The sequence below is a fragment of the Cimex lectularius genome, unplaced genomic scaffold, assembly GCF_000648675.2.
Source record: "Cimex lectularius strain Harlan isolate CLEC.00 unplaced genomic scaffold, Clec_2.1 scaffold205, whole genome shotgun sequence".
Classification (NCBI taxonomy): Eukaryota; Metazoa; Arthropoda; class Insecta; order Hemiptera; family Cimicidae; genus Cimex; species Cimex lectularius.
In genome coordinates, this window is record NW_019392773.1 from 185877 (window position 1) to 202883 (window position 17007).

The 17007-nt window shown below is 34.2% G+C and overlaps 1 protein-coding gene and 1 long non-coding RNA gene across 5 annotated transcripts in view; both read right to left on the minus strand.

Moving 5' to 3' along the window:
* LOC106673103 overlaps nucleotides 1-11388 on the minus strand; it is a 17590-nt gene extending 6202 nt beyond the window's left edge. The window contains exons 1-5 of one of the 3 annotated variants that reach the window (XR_001341353.2): nucleotides 11301-11388; nucleotides 10511-10805; nucleotides 10355-10450; nucleotides 8878-9383; nucleotides 8567-8598 (exon numbers count right to left, since the gene is read on the minus strand). This is a non-coding gene — a long non-coding RNA (uncharacterized LOC106673103). Of the gene's footprint in view, nucleotides 1-8566; nucleotides 8599-8877; nucleotides 9384-10354; nucleotides 10451-10510; nucleotides 10806-11300 lie in introns of those variants that run through there. The other 2 variants (XR_002910432.1, XR_002910433.1) reach the window with 2 other exon arrangements.
* A 1714-nt stretch (nucleotides 11389-13102) lies between these two features.
* Nucleotides 13103-15145, minus strand: LOC106673132 (ribosome biogenesis protein BRX1 homolog). Of its 2 annotated transcripts, none has more exons than XM_014405129.2 (7): nucleotides 14922-15145; nucleotides 14306-14461; nucleotides 14116-14236; nucleotides 13937-14061; nucleotides 13734-13869; nucleotides 13577-13671; nucleotides 13103-13513 (listed from the first exon to the last, which is right to left on the minus strand). In XM_014405129.2, the coding sequence occupies exons 1-7, from the start codon at nucleotides 15060-15062 to the stop codon at nucleotides 13151-13153; spliced, it is 1137 nt and encodes a 378-aa protein (XP_014260615.1). In that variant the 5' UTR covers nucleotides 15063-15145; the 3' UTR covers nucleotides 13103-13150. The 2 variants fall into 2 exon arrangements, with proteins under 2 accessions (XP_014260615.1, XP_014260616.1); XM_014405130.2 differs by having other exon boundaries at nucleotides 14306-14464; nucleotides 14924-15120.
* Nucleotides 15146-17007: the final 1862 nt, after the last annotated feature.

Sequence of the window (17007 nt, forward strand, 5' to 3'; positions counted from 1 at the left end):
GCTCTGGAAAATCTTAAAAGAGGTTACACTGACAAAAAATCCTCTTAAGATCAGATAGCCAAACAGCCATTAAAGCATTAGCATGTAAAAGAATCACATCAAAATTAATCAGTGAATGCATCCAAAATCTCCAAAACCTGGGGACAACACAACATCCTGATGATATCTTGGGTGCCAGGGCATAGGGGAATTTTGGGTAACAGACAGTCTGGCCAGAGGAGGAGCTGGAAGAGGATAGAATCCTCCATCGCAGAATGGATCCAAACAAAACAAAAGGAGAAGTGGATAAACTAGCAGCACTAGACACAGTAACTTAAGCTAAAACAACCCTCACCAACTCTGTCAAGTTCACTGCTGCAGTTGGACAAGGCCAGACTCAGAGGAATGATTGAACTATTGGCATCTGAGAAAACCTCTATACAACATGGGCTTGTACGCAATGAGGAGGAGGAAACAACCACCCATATCATTGCGCAGCAACGGCTCAATGGAGATTTACCCTAACATACAGAAAAAAAAAACCTAGGGAATGAAATTGTAGCAGCGACAGTTAAAGACCTAATACTTTTAAGGAGAAGGATTGAGTCTATTGCACTGAACTAAGGAATTAAGAAGGTACAATAAGCCAGAATGCCTCAGTGCCTGGGAGTACAAACCCCGCTTCCTAGTATCCTCATTACCATTACTGGTCAATTTGTCAAGTTTTTTTAAATTCTGTAAAGTCAATCATAATGAACAAGTAACAATGTCAGATTTGAATGTACTGCTGTTAGTTTGTCAAAGGTAAACAACATTCATAATTTACACATTAACAGTACACGCAACAGTAATACACAGAATTAGTGTGTACATAAATTAGTTTAACTTTTTTGTTTATCAAGAAAATGTTGTTTCAGTTCACGTTGTCATGGAAATTATTTAGTAATTCATGACATCAAAGTTTTCAAAAAATAAAAATAAATAAAAAATAAAAATAAAAAATAAATGTAACAGAATAAAACCATAAATTTGATTGTAAAAATCAATAGCCGATTGATGACAGGAGAACACAAACAGACTGTTAGATTGTATGCACAATTTGATAGAATCAAGAGAAAACAGAGCATAAAAACAGTTACACCAACTACACCCATGTTCAAAATGTGTTAGTTAAACTGTCAAAATGCACTGCTCACAATATATAAGAGGAAATATTAGGATGAATAGGAATTACTTACGTTTTAAAAACACAGTAAGGAGCACTGACTTTTAAACACTTTCTCATGAAATAATTCAAAAGACAAACTGGTCTTATATCGCTATGGAAATGAGTTTGCAATTTAATGTGAAAATTTGCATCATATGACCATTTTCTAGAAAGAAAAAAATCAACAGTGGAAAGGTATTTGACTTTTTCCTATCATTTCTGCCTGGTTTAGCCATTTGTAATTTATACAATGAAGTGCACAATAGTCATCTTATAATCTTCAGTGGTGTTTTGTAGTAAAACGGAAATACGTGAGAGGAAAAAACTCACCAGTGAAGATGGCAAGAAGCCTGACCTAAACACCTGACTTGGCTCCATGAAGAGAATGAGTAGGAATGTCACCCAAAATTTTGAACAAGGGGACAGTAGCAAGAGAAAGAAAAATAATGCCTGCCCAAAGGGGTTGGTTGTCATGGACAAGTGGTTAAACCACATAACTGACAACATAAATTCCATAGGCTATGCTAGGATTCAAACCCAGGACCACTAGCTTGCCACATACAAGTCAGATCCCCTAACCACTCGACCACGGCAGAACCTCATTAGAAAGTACTTGGGTGTCCTGTTCTGATTTTTAGAAGCAATAGGAAAGTTGATGCTTTTGTGTCGATTATATTGGTTGAAATAATATATAGACATGAATGTAATATTAAAATAGAAGGCCTAGGTGTGAGATACTTGATTATCTAAAAATTTTGATTGTCAAAGCCAATTTAATCTTCTTATGAAGCTATATAGTACTAAATGAACTTTGTTTCATGTAGTTTATCTTGACTTGTGGGTACAATCAGCCTGTGTTGTCAGTTTGCAATCTAACACGTAACATAACAGGAATAGGGCGCAATATAATTTATAAACGTTTGCTACCTAAGCAAATAAATCATGTGACAGTTATACATTTCAGTTAGTTAAAAAGTGAAACAAGAATCATGGAGGAAATACTACAGAAAAGTTGAAAACATCACTGAAGCAAGTAGACTCCACAAAGTCCTTGCCAAAGACCCGCTAAACCCCATCAAAACATACACAAATCACAAAGGAAACATTAGAAATTCTAATAACTATGCACTTTACGAAATCAAAAACTACTGCCAACCTGAACACAAGGGACAATTACTGAACATGTCAAAGACCAGAAAGCCAGCAGGGAAGATTGGCTAATAGCCAAAACACTAAACAGTAATCCCCTAAGAAAATATTGAATGGGCTATCGACAACCACACTCAAACTCCAGTAACAGACAGGATATACCCAGTACTCCTACATAAGGGAAAAATAACATTAATCACCCTGCTTGTAAATATATACAGAAGCTGCCTGGCAATGGGATACATCCCAAGCACATGGAAAACTGTAAAAGTAGTTTCTATTCCAAATGTTGCACAGAAAAACTACACATATAGGTTGATCAGTCTAACATCCTTTCTGCTCAAAACATTCGAAAGGATAGTTGAAAAACATGTGGGGCAGCTCTCTAAAAGAAAAACCCCTTTGTAAGTATCAACATGCCTATCAGAAAGGAAAATCCTGAGAATCAGCACTACACTGATTAACAATACAATTAGAGGATTCACTGAACAACCAAGAAATAGCATTAGGAATATTCTTAGACATTGAAGGAGCATTTGACAATACTCCTTTTGAAGCAATGGTTATATCACTCAAACAGTGAGGAACAGATAAAACCTGCTGCAGATGGATAAATCAATGCTAAAAAAAGAAAAGTGCAGGGCTCCATGTTCCACGAAAAAGTAGAAGCAGCAGTGGCGAGAGGGTGTCTGCAAGGAGGAATTCTTCTGCCTCTGCTGTGTAATGTGGTAGTGGATGACCTCATATGCAAACTAAATGAAAGCAGAATCTATGCCCAAGGCTATGCAAATAATACTGGCATGCTAGTCAGGGGAAATTTCGACTTAACATTAAAAGAGCTCACCCAAAGTGCACTAAACACGGAACATGGTGTTCACAACGGGACATAAAGCAAACCCCTAAAAACCATCCTAATTGCTTTCACCAAGGAAAGAAACATAGAGAAATACAAGGCTTATGATTCTATTATGAAAAGCTGCAATTAAAAAATGAAGTTAAACACCAAGGAATCTAATCAATAATCTTTGATAAGAAGTTACCTAGGGAATGAAATTGTAGCAGTGACAATTAATGACCTGATACTTTTAAGGAGAAGGATTGAGTCTATTGCACTGAACTAAGGAATTAGGAAGGTACAATAAGCCAGAAGGCTGCAGTGCCTGGGTATACAAACCCCGCTTCCTAGTATCCTCATTACCATTACTGGTCAATTTGTCAGGTTTTTTTAAATTCTGGAAAGTCAATCATAATGAACAAGTAACAATGTCAGATTTGAATGTACTGCTGTTAGTTTGTAAAAGGTAAACAACATTCAGAATTTACACATTAACGATACATACAACAGTAACACACAGATTTAGTGCATACATAAATTAGTTTAACTTTTTTTTTTGTCAGGAAATAAACTGATTCATGTTGCCATGGAAATTATTTAGTAATTCGTGGCATCAAAGTTTAAAAAAAAAATAAAATAAAATAAAATAAATAAAAAAATTAAATAAAATAATGTAACACAATAAAATCATAGGTTTGATTGTAAAAATCAATAACCGATTGATGGCAAGAGAACGCAAACAGGCTGTCAGAGTGTATGTACAAATTGATAGAATCAAGAGAAAGCAGGGTATAAAAACAGTTACACCAACTACACACATGCTCAAAATGTGTAACATCGTCAGAATGTGATGCTCACAGTATATAATAGGAAATATTAGGATAAATAGAAATTACTTACGTTTTAAAAACACAGTAAGGAGCACTGACTTTTAAACACTTTCTCATGAAATAATTCAAAAGACAAACTGGTCTTATATCGCTATGGAAATGAGTTTGCAATTTAATGTGAAAATTTGCATCATATGACCATTTTCTAGAAAGAAAAAAAATCAACAGTGGGAAGGAATGTTGTTTAACTTTTCCCTATCATTTCTGTCTAGTTTAGCCATTTGTAATTTATACAATGAAGTGCATAATAGTCATCTTATAATCTTAAGTGGCAGATTTTGTACTAAAAAAGGACATAGGGGGAAAAACACTGACTTTCCACTGAAGATGGCAAGCAGCCTAACTTGGTTCCTTGTAGAGAACGAGTAGGAATGTCACCCAAAATTTTGAACATGGGGACAGTAGCAAGAAAAAGAAAAATAATGCCTGCCCAGAGGTTGGTTGACATGGACAAGTGGTTAAACCACCTTCCCATACTTTCTCCATATAACTGACAACATAAATTCCATAGGCTATGCTAGGATTAAAACCCAGGACCACTAGCTTGCCACATACAAGTCAGATCCCCTAACCACTCGACCACTGAAGAACCTCAAGAGAAAGAATTTGAGTGTTCTGTTCTGATTCTGTTAAACCACCTTCCCATACTTTCTCCATAAAACTGACAACATAAATTCCATAGGTTATGCTAGGATTAAAACCCAGGTATCCTGTTCTGATTTTTAGAAGCAATAGGAAAGTTGATGTTTTTTGTGTTGAATATATTGGTTAAAATTATTTATAGACATGAATGTGATATTAAAATAGAAGGCCTATGTGTGAGGTACTTGATTATCTAAAATTTTTGATTGTCAAAGCCAATTTAATCTTCTTATGAAACTACATAGTACTAAATGAACTTTGTTTCATGTAGTTTACCTTGACTTAAGGATACAATCAGCTTGTGTTGTCAGTTTGCAATCTAACACGTAACATAACAGGAATACAGTTTAATGTATAGAACAGTTGTTTGCTACTTAAGCAAATACCTGCAAACAATATTGCATCGTGTGACTGTTATACATTGCAGTTATTGTTCTCCTTTCGAAAGTAAGAAGTAGGTATAAATGTAATGTATATTATAACACAACAGAGAATTTGGAAACAAAGAATCTACCACTCATTTACTTCCTAACAGAATAGATTCAATAAATATTGCTAGTCCTGTTAGAATTTGTTTACACATTTTGATTATTACAATTATTTTTTATTATTATTACAATTATGTAGTAAAAAAGATTTGTTGACAAATTGGAATTATGAACACATCAAATAGTGAACTTATAATACCTTGTGAATTGATATCATGTTGATTTGCTGAGTGCATTTTCAAAAGGGTTGTAACTTGAAAATCTGAGCTAGACTTTCTTATGTACTTTTAACTCATTTGTTTTTCTCAAAGAAGAGATCGTACACATTAAATAAAATTACAATATAATCTTTTTTTAAAGTGAAACATGTTAGAACCCTACATTTGAACTGTCTTTTTAATAGTGGCGTATGATGAGAGTGGATGTATTTATTAGCGTGAATGTGTAGTGTGAGAGGGTCAATGGCAGAATATTGAGTACCCCATTGACCTTCAGTTATGTTAGTTGTATAATATGTGTAGACAGTTATGGGGGAATATTCACCTCTACACTAATTCAGTGAATGGTTTGTAGTAGCAGAGAATGTATTTAAGAATGAGTTTGGAAGTGCATGCATTGGGTGCTGAATTGACAGCATCCGGAGTATGTACAACCCCAGTACCAGTATCTAAAGTAACATGATCACCCAAAACAACAGGAACATCAAAATTCATAAATGGATGATGAAAGTGCAGCAATCCCAATTCGGAACCATTGCATTCAGCTAAAATTTGCCACTCTTTTGCTTCAATACATTGCATTACCGCTCCAACCCTGGTGGTTGAACAAGTAAGGCCAAAATCTGCCCCAGACTACCAACACACAGGGTGGGTGATTCTTGAGGCTTGCTGAGAATTTATTGCAAATGTTGTTATTGCCAGTTGACCACGAGAATGATGATGAAACCCTGCACATGTTTGTATATATGTACATGCAAGTGCAGATTTGAGTCTATATACATCCAAATCTTTCTAATGGTTATTGGGCACAACTTGTAAGTAACAGAGGATTATGTATTCTACAGATTTGGACTGTATTGTTAAACTGATTGGTTTATAAGTAATGCCAATGAGACCTCACTGTCACAGGGGGCTGGCAAAGATACAATTGCTAAGACAAGTATGTCTTTATAACAATATGACAATTTCGTACAGAATTATACATGGCCATATTGAGTATGGTACATTTTATATAAAAGAGGAAATGAAAGCCTACTTACATTCAATTAGATAAATTCGCAAGTTCCAACCACAAATATTTATCAGAACAAACTGGTTTTTGTCGTCATGGATATCAGTTTGCAATTTATTATTAAAAGGAATAAAAATTGTATCATATGGTTATTTTTGATGAGGGCATAATTTGCAAACATTGTTGTATACATTTCGATTGTAGAGAATAAGATGTATAAATTGATAGATTGTGATTGTGATACTCTGTAAAATGTGAATTAACTCACACTGTATCATTTAAGGTTTTATTAAAATTAAACTTTCACATCATCTCATAATGTTCAGTGCATAATGAAAAAGAAAACACAGATCAACCACTGAAGATGGCAAGAAGGCTGACAGACTAACAGCTAATGATTTGGCTCTATATACAGAGCGAGTTGGAGTATTACTCAGAATTGAACATGAGAAAAGTGACAAAGTCCTTCCTCTAAATCAAAGCACCCGTTGTATTCCGTGGACAAGTGGTCAAACAACTTTATAATGATTTCTCAATATTATTGATAATTGAAATTCCAAAAGGTATGCCGGGATTTGAACCAAGGATCACTTACATGCCAAAAACAAGGACACCTTAACCACTCGAACAATGCAGTACCTCAATGTTTTGTGCAATATTTTTGTGCTCAATATAGTGTGAAATTATTTATGGTCGTAAATGTGTAATGTGTGAGGGTGACTGGGAAATCAACAAAAAATGGGAATACATATAAGCCTTGGGCAATATGCCACTGCCTTTCAAGTGGATCCTGTGGCTATTGAACTGAGATTAAAAGGATAGATATTGTTAAGAGAAGAATAGCCATCTGCGTGGACAGCCAGGCAGCAATACGGGTAATTACTGCATCAATTGTAAAGTTCAGGGTGTTTTAAGTTGCATTAAGGCCCAGCAGATATTGGGGAAAACATCAAAATTACTCTTGTCTGAGTACCAGAGCAGAGGAGCAATGAAGAGGACAACAAATTGGCCGAGGACAGTTCAATGAGGACACTTTTCTGCCCTGAACCTCTTTTGTTGCATACTAAACTGCCAAAAATGTGGATCAATCAGACATGGATTAAAAATAAGTCTCTGATGAAGTAGCCCAGGACAGAAGCATGCAAAAAAGTTCATCAATTGCAGAAACTAACGGCAAAAGAGTTAAGACATGCTAGGACTAGAATTATAGTTGGACTGCTAATTGGACATTGCAGATTCAGGAGGTATAGGCATAGACTTGGGGTGGCAGAATCAAGCCTGTGCAAACATTGCCAGAAAGAAGAAGAAATAGAGGAACACATCCACTATTGGTGAGATGCCTTAAATGTAGGCTCAAGCCCATACTTCTTGGTGAGGAAAAGCCTTAGGATGCATATGGGATTCCTTCAAAAAGACTTGGGATCTGGTAAAAAGCATTAAGCTTAATGAGGAGCTCTAGACAACAATGGAGATGCACAATAGACTTAATATGGGTTGTGGTGCACAGAGTAAAGAGGACGACCTTTTTTTAAATCTTAATCTTAAAAATGTGAGGCAGAATACATACTTAGTGTAAAAACTGTGACAACCCCATAACAAGGTGGACAAACAAAGACTGCGTTAGATAGAGTAGGTGATTGTGGATCATTGTGAAAAGTTTAATTCCTAAGATAATGGTATGTTATATTATTTTAGCTAAAATACCCTAGAAATCTGTTTATAGTAACTAAACGATTCATACCATAAGTATTGTAATAAGATTATATGTAATAATAATATGTATTTTAAGGAAAATATAGTTTACTTCATAATGGGAACTTTACTTCATAAAGGCACGGCTGTAAAATTTTAATTATGATAAACAAGTTTTATAACACCAGAACATAATAATAAAACAGCCGATCATAAAAGTTATTTTTAAGTAATTTCCAATTTGAAAACTTTATCAATTTTGAATGTACTGTTAAGCTTTGGAATAGAAGAGAAAGAAACTCAATGTGACAGAGTAAAAGTTATTGTAGAAATGTTTGTATCAATGGTTGAGTGATGCTTTACAATTATTTCCATAAAATTCTAATTGCCTATATTGGACAATTAAATAAACCAGTTTGTATAAAAGCTAGTACTGCTTAAAAAAATTACTTACCTTTATCTTCGACAATAAATAAGATATTAGATCTGAAAATAGAACAAAACCATGTCATTTCTTTTTTTAACCACTTACAAACTTATTGGTGAGTAATGATTAACATAAAACAAAAAATAACTATGTATTCTACATATTTTGACTGTTCTATTTAATCGACCAGTTCATAAGTACAGAAAATTTAATCATTAATAGTGAAACAATTGTGAAGAAAAGTATGGACATTAGTATGATCATTTTTTTATTCAATTATACTGTGACACACTTAATACACTACATTTATGTTAAATATTAAATGAAAATGTACTTACATCCGCAAGTAAATATCAAGAATAGCACACTGGTCAAAATAGGCAAATATTTTTAACCACTGCAAATATCAAAGTCGTCATGGAAATCAGTTTGAATTTTTATCAAAATTAGAAGGAGAATTGTGCCATATGGTCACTTTCAATTAGGGCATAGTTTTTAAATTTTTTTTTGTAAAATTGGTTTTTAAAATAGAAGTCCTCGGTATGAGATGCGTGATTATATATTCTAGAAATGCTGTCTGTCAAGGCCAACTTAATGTACTTGTGAAACTGGCATTTAAACAAAGTTAAATAATAATAAAATAGTAAATAAACATTAAATGGAAAAATAATAAAATGAATTTAATGGTTATTTATGAGTATATGGCTTATTATGTCAATTTTAAATCTACTACTCAAAAATTATATTTTTTTGCTTTCAAAATTAGAAATCTGTCTATATTATAGTGTGTACATACCAGGATGTGTACAATGACATCTATCTTCATAACCCTTGTTCTTGTAACCTAAATTGTTTTTAAAAATAAAAATTTATGCATTTCTAAATCATAAACTGCATGTTTAACACTGTGCTGTGTTCTGATTTCATTTCATTAATAGTTTATAAGAAGAAAGTTAGTGGGTCAGGGCCTAGAGAACTGGAAGCCTTGAGAGTGGGGCTGCAGCTTCAACATGAACTGTATAATTTAACTAATTATTCTTGTTGTCTAAGGTTTTTGGTTAAGATAAAAAAATTAGTGACACGAGCAGGATTTGACAATACGCTGCTGCTCTAACCACTTGAGCTATCCTTATTAAATGAAAAAGTACAAAACAAAGATTTACAAGAATAAGAATTTGTATACTCATCAACAAACTGTCTTGATTGATTTCTTTTTGCTATATTTTCAAAAAACTCCTTCAAAACCTTTCGAAAAGTTGTAGGTCAAGATGGGAAGTTAGTGTCCAGTGGATCGAAGTCATGATAACTCGAGTGGATGGAGCAGCGACGTATTAAGCCAATGATCATGGGTTCGAATCTTGCTCATGACATTAATTTTTCATCTCATCCAAAAACCTTAGATAAAAAGAATAATTAATTGGAATAATATTATGGTCAATTATGAACACTAAGCAAATATGGAGTATAATTTAATATTGACCCAATGTTTAAATTTATCATTAAAATTATTCCAATGTGATCTACTTTCTTCAATTCAATTAAATTGCAATTTACAAAAATAATTTGGTCAACTTTGATAATCCATCTAACCTAGGGTTACTTTTTGAGGATGTTAAAAAATTAAAAATTACTTTAACAATATTAAAAAAATTCTTCTCAACTTAAATAGATTTGGCAAAAAAAAAAAAAAAAAAAAAAAAAAAAAAAAAAAAAAAAAAAATATGATAAACACTGGGGGGGCTCTTTAAAAAATATTTCTTTATTTAATAAAATTCAGTCGGCTGGATGGAATTATTTACAATCAATAATTTTTACCAATGAATTCCGCAGCCTTTATGCGACAGCGCCCTCTTTGTGTAATTTGCGGTTGATGTGGTTCATACCGGCTGCAGCTGCAACTTGCTTACATAACTAAAAACAAAAGGATTGTGAAGTCCACTTTGCATTTTTTAAAGTAAAAAGTACACTTACATGATGTGACTACATTGACTGTCCTCAACTTCCAAGCAACATCAATTTTTCCACTACTCCTTATCAGCTTAGACAGCATAGGACCTTCTTTATTTCAAGCCACAAGACTAACTATGGCAAAAACTCACCGCTAGACAGAATAATGTGCTCCAGAAATGACATCCCTCACTTACAATTATTTAATTAATCTAAAGTGTTTGTTTCTGTGTAAGTGTGCCATTCTTGCGTGTCGTGTTGTGAGTGCCAGTGGACTTTTTCTGAAGCCTGCATCACACCAGACCGCATCTCACGATTTCTGAATAATTATCGACTAATGGTCACTAATTAACAAACATTGTAATTATTATTATATGATTATTGTTAGCATGATGAGCTCTTTTTATGTGCAATTACTTGTAATACATTTATATATTCTTGTACAATGATTATATCTGTATATAAATAAAATATATACAATAAAATTATGTTTCCTCCAATGTTTGGAACAGGGGCCCATCTTCTCACTTCCTTGTTAAAGCAAAATTTTCAGGTTGCATCCCTACACGCTATAAAAACAAGAAATTGCTTCAACTAAGTGGTACAGGTTGAGAAACTTTTCTTTATGTGCTGGACACACACAAAAAATTTTTTAAATTTTAAATTTGAATTTTTTAAATGTTTCTATTAAACTAATCATGTTCTTACGACACCAACAGTAAAAAATTAACTGTATAATTTAATGGTTATTTATGAGTACATTTGGCTTGTTTTGTCAATTTTAAATCTACTACTCAAAAAATGCATTCATTACCACTAAGTATGAATGGAGGAATACGCAGTTCACATGATGCTGAGTAAAGTTGTTTCCCTTATAGAAAAAAAAAGGACTGTCTTGAGGGAAGCAATATCGTCTCTGAGACTAATTATTAATTACTGGTAGATTCCTGGTAACTGGGAGAAGTTTTCAAGATCGGTACCCTTCCATAAATGGTACAAGCCCATTTTTTTTTTTAAATGGTGTCCAGTCAACCCTCCTATAACACGGTACTCTCAGAACGCGGTTTCTATATAACGCGGAGCTGAAACTGCGACAGCCCTCCCATAACTCGGTACTCTTACAGCGCGGTTTCCGTTTAACAGAATCCCATAAGTCCCTTCCACACAGCCTATGAATGACTCTAGTAACTAGATATTGTAAGAGGTTTTAATGTAAGTTTTATTTTCCACGCAAAAGCACAGCCGAGATACATAAACATGTTTATATAAACATGCCAGCTTATCTCATAGCCGTTTACGACATCGGTTTCAGTCATCTCAGAGATCTTTCATAGTACATATGTTTTGTTGGTGACCAAGTCTTTCTAAAAATTTTTCTACACCTTCCGTTCGTTCAGCTTTTAGCTGCTTAATTTGTGATTTATAATTGGACAACATTACACAATACGATAAGTAATATTCTTAAGTTGTACTAATATAATAATAATAAAGTAATTAATTTTATTAAAATAATTAATTACCCTAGATTTGCATCATGTCAAACACAAAAGAAACAAGGAAAGGATTAAAAAGAAAGTTTGTATCGCTTGAAGATAAAATCCAAATTTTAAATCGTTTAGAAGGCGGGAAAAAAATATCGTCTGTTGCATAATCAATAATTTTACAAAAGTCTTTCTTGTTTTTGTTGGAAAACAGTCTTTTAGTTTAGTTTTTGTTTCATTTTTTTTTAACAATCCTTATATGAACTCTTCAATTCAATAAAAATAATTCATAATTTATCTTGTCTTTTGTATTTATTGGTCTCCATATAACGCAGTACGAATGATGTGATTTGTACTAATTCCGAGTTTCTTATACCGCAGTTTCCGTACAACGCGGTAGACGGTTTCCATAGAACACGCTACGAATTAGCCTGGTTTGTACGATTAAATCCGAGTTTCTTATAGCGCGGTTTCCATATAACGCGGTACGCACTCACCGTGTTATAGGAGGGCTGACTGTACATGATTAAAGACCAGATGCCAGTTGGTAACTGAGCAAACTGTACAATAAACTGTGCAGGTTATTGTTGCAAATGAAGGTCCTGAAAGCAGAGACTGTGTGAAAGCCCTTCTTACCTACACATTTCACACAAATTATTGCTTAGAAATGTGATAAATTGGACAGCTAACTAAACTGGAGGTGTTAACTCCCTTAACACATACAGTATAGCAATATTTTTCTTTCCAAAAGGTAGATTGGGGATGAGGCCAATGTTTAATGATGGCCCAATCTACCTTTTGGAAAGAAAAATATTGCTTGCTGAGAAGGCTGATCAATCACCAAAGAAAATATATACAGTATAATTTAACATTGTCCCAATGTTTAATATTATAGTTAAAGTCATTCCAATGTGTTCAATTAACTTGCAATTTGCAAAAATAATTTGGTCAACTTTGATCAAAAAATCAAAGTTTAAAATAATTTAAATGACCTAGGGTTACTTTTTGAGGAGGCAAAATAATTAACAATTACTTGCACAAGATTAAAAAAATTCTTGTCAACTTGAGACCAAAGCAAAAATACAATTGATGAAGTTTTATTATATTTAATAAAGTTATAAATTGGGGGGGGAGGGACTTTTTAATAAAATTTCTTTATTCAATAAAATACGTTTGTATAAAATTATTTACAGTCTACGACTTGAAATCCATTAGCCTGGCCATTTTTTTCAGCCATTGCTTCGAGTTTCTTTTTTGCATTGGCAATTGCTTTCCTCTTCTTCACACCTCCTCTTTTTGGTTTTTTGAAGGAGACGATAGGATCCTTTTGCCTTTCTTCATTTTTTTCTGATGGGAGCACATCTTCAGGGAGCTCTTCGCCGACTACTTCTGCAGCTTTTACAAGCGCATCGCCTTCGAAGATTTCGTCTTCAGGACGCGTTTCAAAAGAGGTCTTGGGAAGCAGTTTTGAAGCAATGGCGCGCTCTTTCTGGAATTTGCGGTTGACATATTTCATACCGGCTTTGGCTGCGATTTGCTTACGCAACTGGAGAAAAAAAAAAGAATGTGATGCCACTTAGTATATTTTAAAGTCAAAAAGTAAACTTACCAAATTTGGTGTCACATAGTGCTTGTTTTCCCATAGTGCATTGCCAGTAAAACTGCTGTCGAATATTTTGATTGGATTCAAAATAAACCTGGGACCTGAGTACATATATGTCTTAATTATAAGAAAACAAAATTAATAAAAAATCTAAAAGACATACCAATTTCTGCAAGTGCTCCATCCTCTTTAAGAATTTGATAATGTCTGTACCATATTCGATTATCCAAATATGCAAAAGAAATAACTCTATCAACAAAGGGTTGGCTCTTTGGATGGTGATTTGGTACACCAAACACCTACAATATAAATTTAACTTCAATATTAAATTAAAACATTTTATAAAATAACTAAAAAATAAATTACCTGAATAAAAAGCTCTTTTAAGAGAGCTAGATGAGGTAATTGGCTAAAATTGGCATCAAAAGATAAAAGAGGCCTGGATCCTTTTAAACAATTGCCAGTCATTCGAAGTTCTTGCATTGTTATGACTAAAACAAACATAAATTACAAAACAAAAATCAATTCTGTTTTATTTGACTTACTGTTTTGCACAAGAAATTTAGCACAGGGTCCATTGGGCACATTTGAAATCCACGCATACAAATCTTGTTTCTTACGAGCCTCAAAAAACACTGATTTGTTACAATTCTTCATAGCACACAGCTAAAACAGAAAAATACAAAATTTCCTACAATGATGTAAAATGTGTTTAAGCTATCTGTAGCAGCCTACTTCGTTTATTACAGCCAAATGCTCCCTTCTTGAGATTTTGTTTTCATCCTTGGAATGCGGCATGACAGATTTCAGGTTGTTCATCAAATGACGATCCCTCTGTGTTGTACCTCGGGCAGCAAAAACCAATACTCTCTGACGATTCACCCATTTACGCTTGGAACAAGATATGAATATTAAAAACTTAATCTAAACTAATAATGAATCAAAGGTCGCAGTGGTTGAAAGGCGTATGGAACATCCTGCACAAGCTAAATGTATGACAATGGAGGAGAAAGACAACAGATTGGAAGGAATAGCAGAAAATGTTGGATAGGGCAAGATCCTATAAGGATTGTAAGCACCATGTAGTAAGAAAGAGAAAAAAGTACTGTTTCATACATGACCTGTAATGTTATTAATCTAAAGCCAACATTTGAAGCTTTACTTAAAGAAATTATGTTCTAAACTTAATCATTTTAGAGTGAATTTCTGAACAAAATTGATGTTAATGGATTGTTCTCAACTTCTTCAAAAGCTTGTACAAAGCACACATACATATTCTGTACAATGTAGTTTGCTTTTTAAGTCCATTTGACCAGAATCGTAAGGCAGAAAAAAAAGAAAGCTTTTGTACCTTTTTTGGAATCGGTTCGTCTGAGGATCTGACGGGAGGTGGAGGCTGTTCCGACTCGTTGGCGCCTTCGTTGTCTGAGTCTTCCCTTTTTCTTTTCATCAGAACTCGACCCAGTCTGGTTTTTCTGTTTTTCTTCGACATTTCTGCAGAATTTTGACTGGTCACGAGGAGTAAAGAAAAGAGTGGCGTCGGAGCGTGAAGGTTATATAACAGCGGTGTTACCTTTCCTAACGTACCACACCACGTGGTGATGATAAAAACTCATCATTGTAGACTGTTTTTGACAAGAACAATTAATTACATCATAAAAATAATTCTGAAAAAATTGACAGTTTTTTAAAGTTTTATATTATATTCAAATGGATGTTACAGACATAAAGTAAGTACAATATTGATATCGACATAATGAACGAATGTTTATTTATTTACCGTTTCCTAATTACAAATGTACAAAAAAAATTCCATAAAAGTAATGTTATAACAACATAAATTTAAAAATATTTAAATTAATACAATAAAACAAACAAACAATTTAGAATACTGACGGCTCCAAAACCGACAAGTCCACGGGAGCTGGAGTCTTCGGAATGAACCCAAAGACAGAACTGACGGTAAACCTAGGTAAATATGCTACAGTTTTCCAGTCTGAAATTTAGCGATTGAACAAAGTGCCAGAGAAATAAAAACATTAGTAACACATTTCCGGAAGATAGCTGTTTTCTCTGACAGTCAGGCAGCACTAAAGGCCCCAGCTTCATGCTCGGTGAAGGCAAAGGGTATTTGGAACTGCATATCAGACACTAATGACCTGAATCCTTTTTAAAAAGATGAACCCACTCACAGTAAGTTGTTTTGCAACGATCCGGATTTCGAGCCTTTTAGCTCATCATCAGATTGAAGGACTTCTACAACCTCGTCTTTCGACATGAATTGCCAAAGAGTCGAGAGACGTGGTTGTAGAAATCCTTCAATCTGATGATGAGCTAAAAGGCTCGAAATCCGGATCGTTGCAAAACAACTTACTGTCAGTAGGAACTATCTTTTTAAAAAGGATTGAACACCACACTCACTCCATCATTTATCATTTCCACTAATGACCTGACCCTGGCATGGGTCCTTGGGCACTCGGGGCATAGAGGCAACGAAAAGGTTGACATGTAGGCCAAAGAGTCCAACATAGACTCCCTAGTCCTGAACCCGACTGTCGCTTATCATCCTGCCACAAAAGAGGATATATCTTAAAATGGATCCTTAATGAGTCCAAAACCTGGTGGAACACTACCATAGGCGTGAGGCACGCGAAGAGATTATAGAAGGTCCGTACGCAAAACTTATAAAGGAATTACTGGAGGCAACCGCAACCGAACCAGGATTCTGTTTGGACTCTTGACAGGGCACTGCCTCTTAAGAAATTACATGCACTGGATAGGAGTACAGACAGAAGAAACACTGTGCAGATACTGCCAGGAAGAGGAGGAGACCGCAGAACACATTTTATGTTCCTGGGAAGGTCTGTGTAGGTGCAGGTTCTTGCAACTAGGACAAGAAAAGCCTCAAGGAAGATCCTACACTCAAAGGAGCCACTGGCAAAGCTATGGAGGCTGATTAACAACCAGAAGCTGGCCAGTGAGTTATAAAAACAGGGGAGCACAATAGATCTATTCAGATCGAGGTGCAGTAGGCCTTGTGGCCGCCTCTTTTATCCCTATCTCCTATCCTTTAGAATGAATTAAAACCATTTGAAATATTTATGAAAACTATATAATTATCAATTATTGGGTTGATGCAAAAATATTGTAGGTTTTTGATCTTCAGTAAAAAGAAGCTACACTTTAACTTCAACAAAATACATTTAATCAAAATAACTTCCATTATTATCTATGTATTTCTGCCAACGCACAGCCAATGAATTAATCCCAGAAGAGTAAAATAAATAAACTGACAGGCAAAAAATTTCACCCACTTTAATATTACTTGATTTCTACATATTTTTATGTCTTGATCAAAGTTTCACGTTTTTTAACGTTTGATAATTGATTATTTGTCTAAAAAAGTTAAAAAAAGTAAATTGTTAAGGAAAATTGAA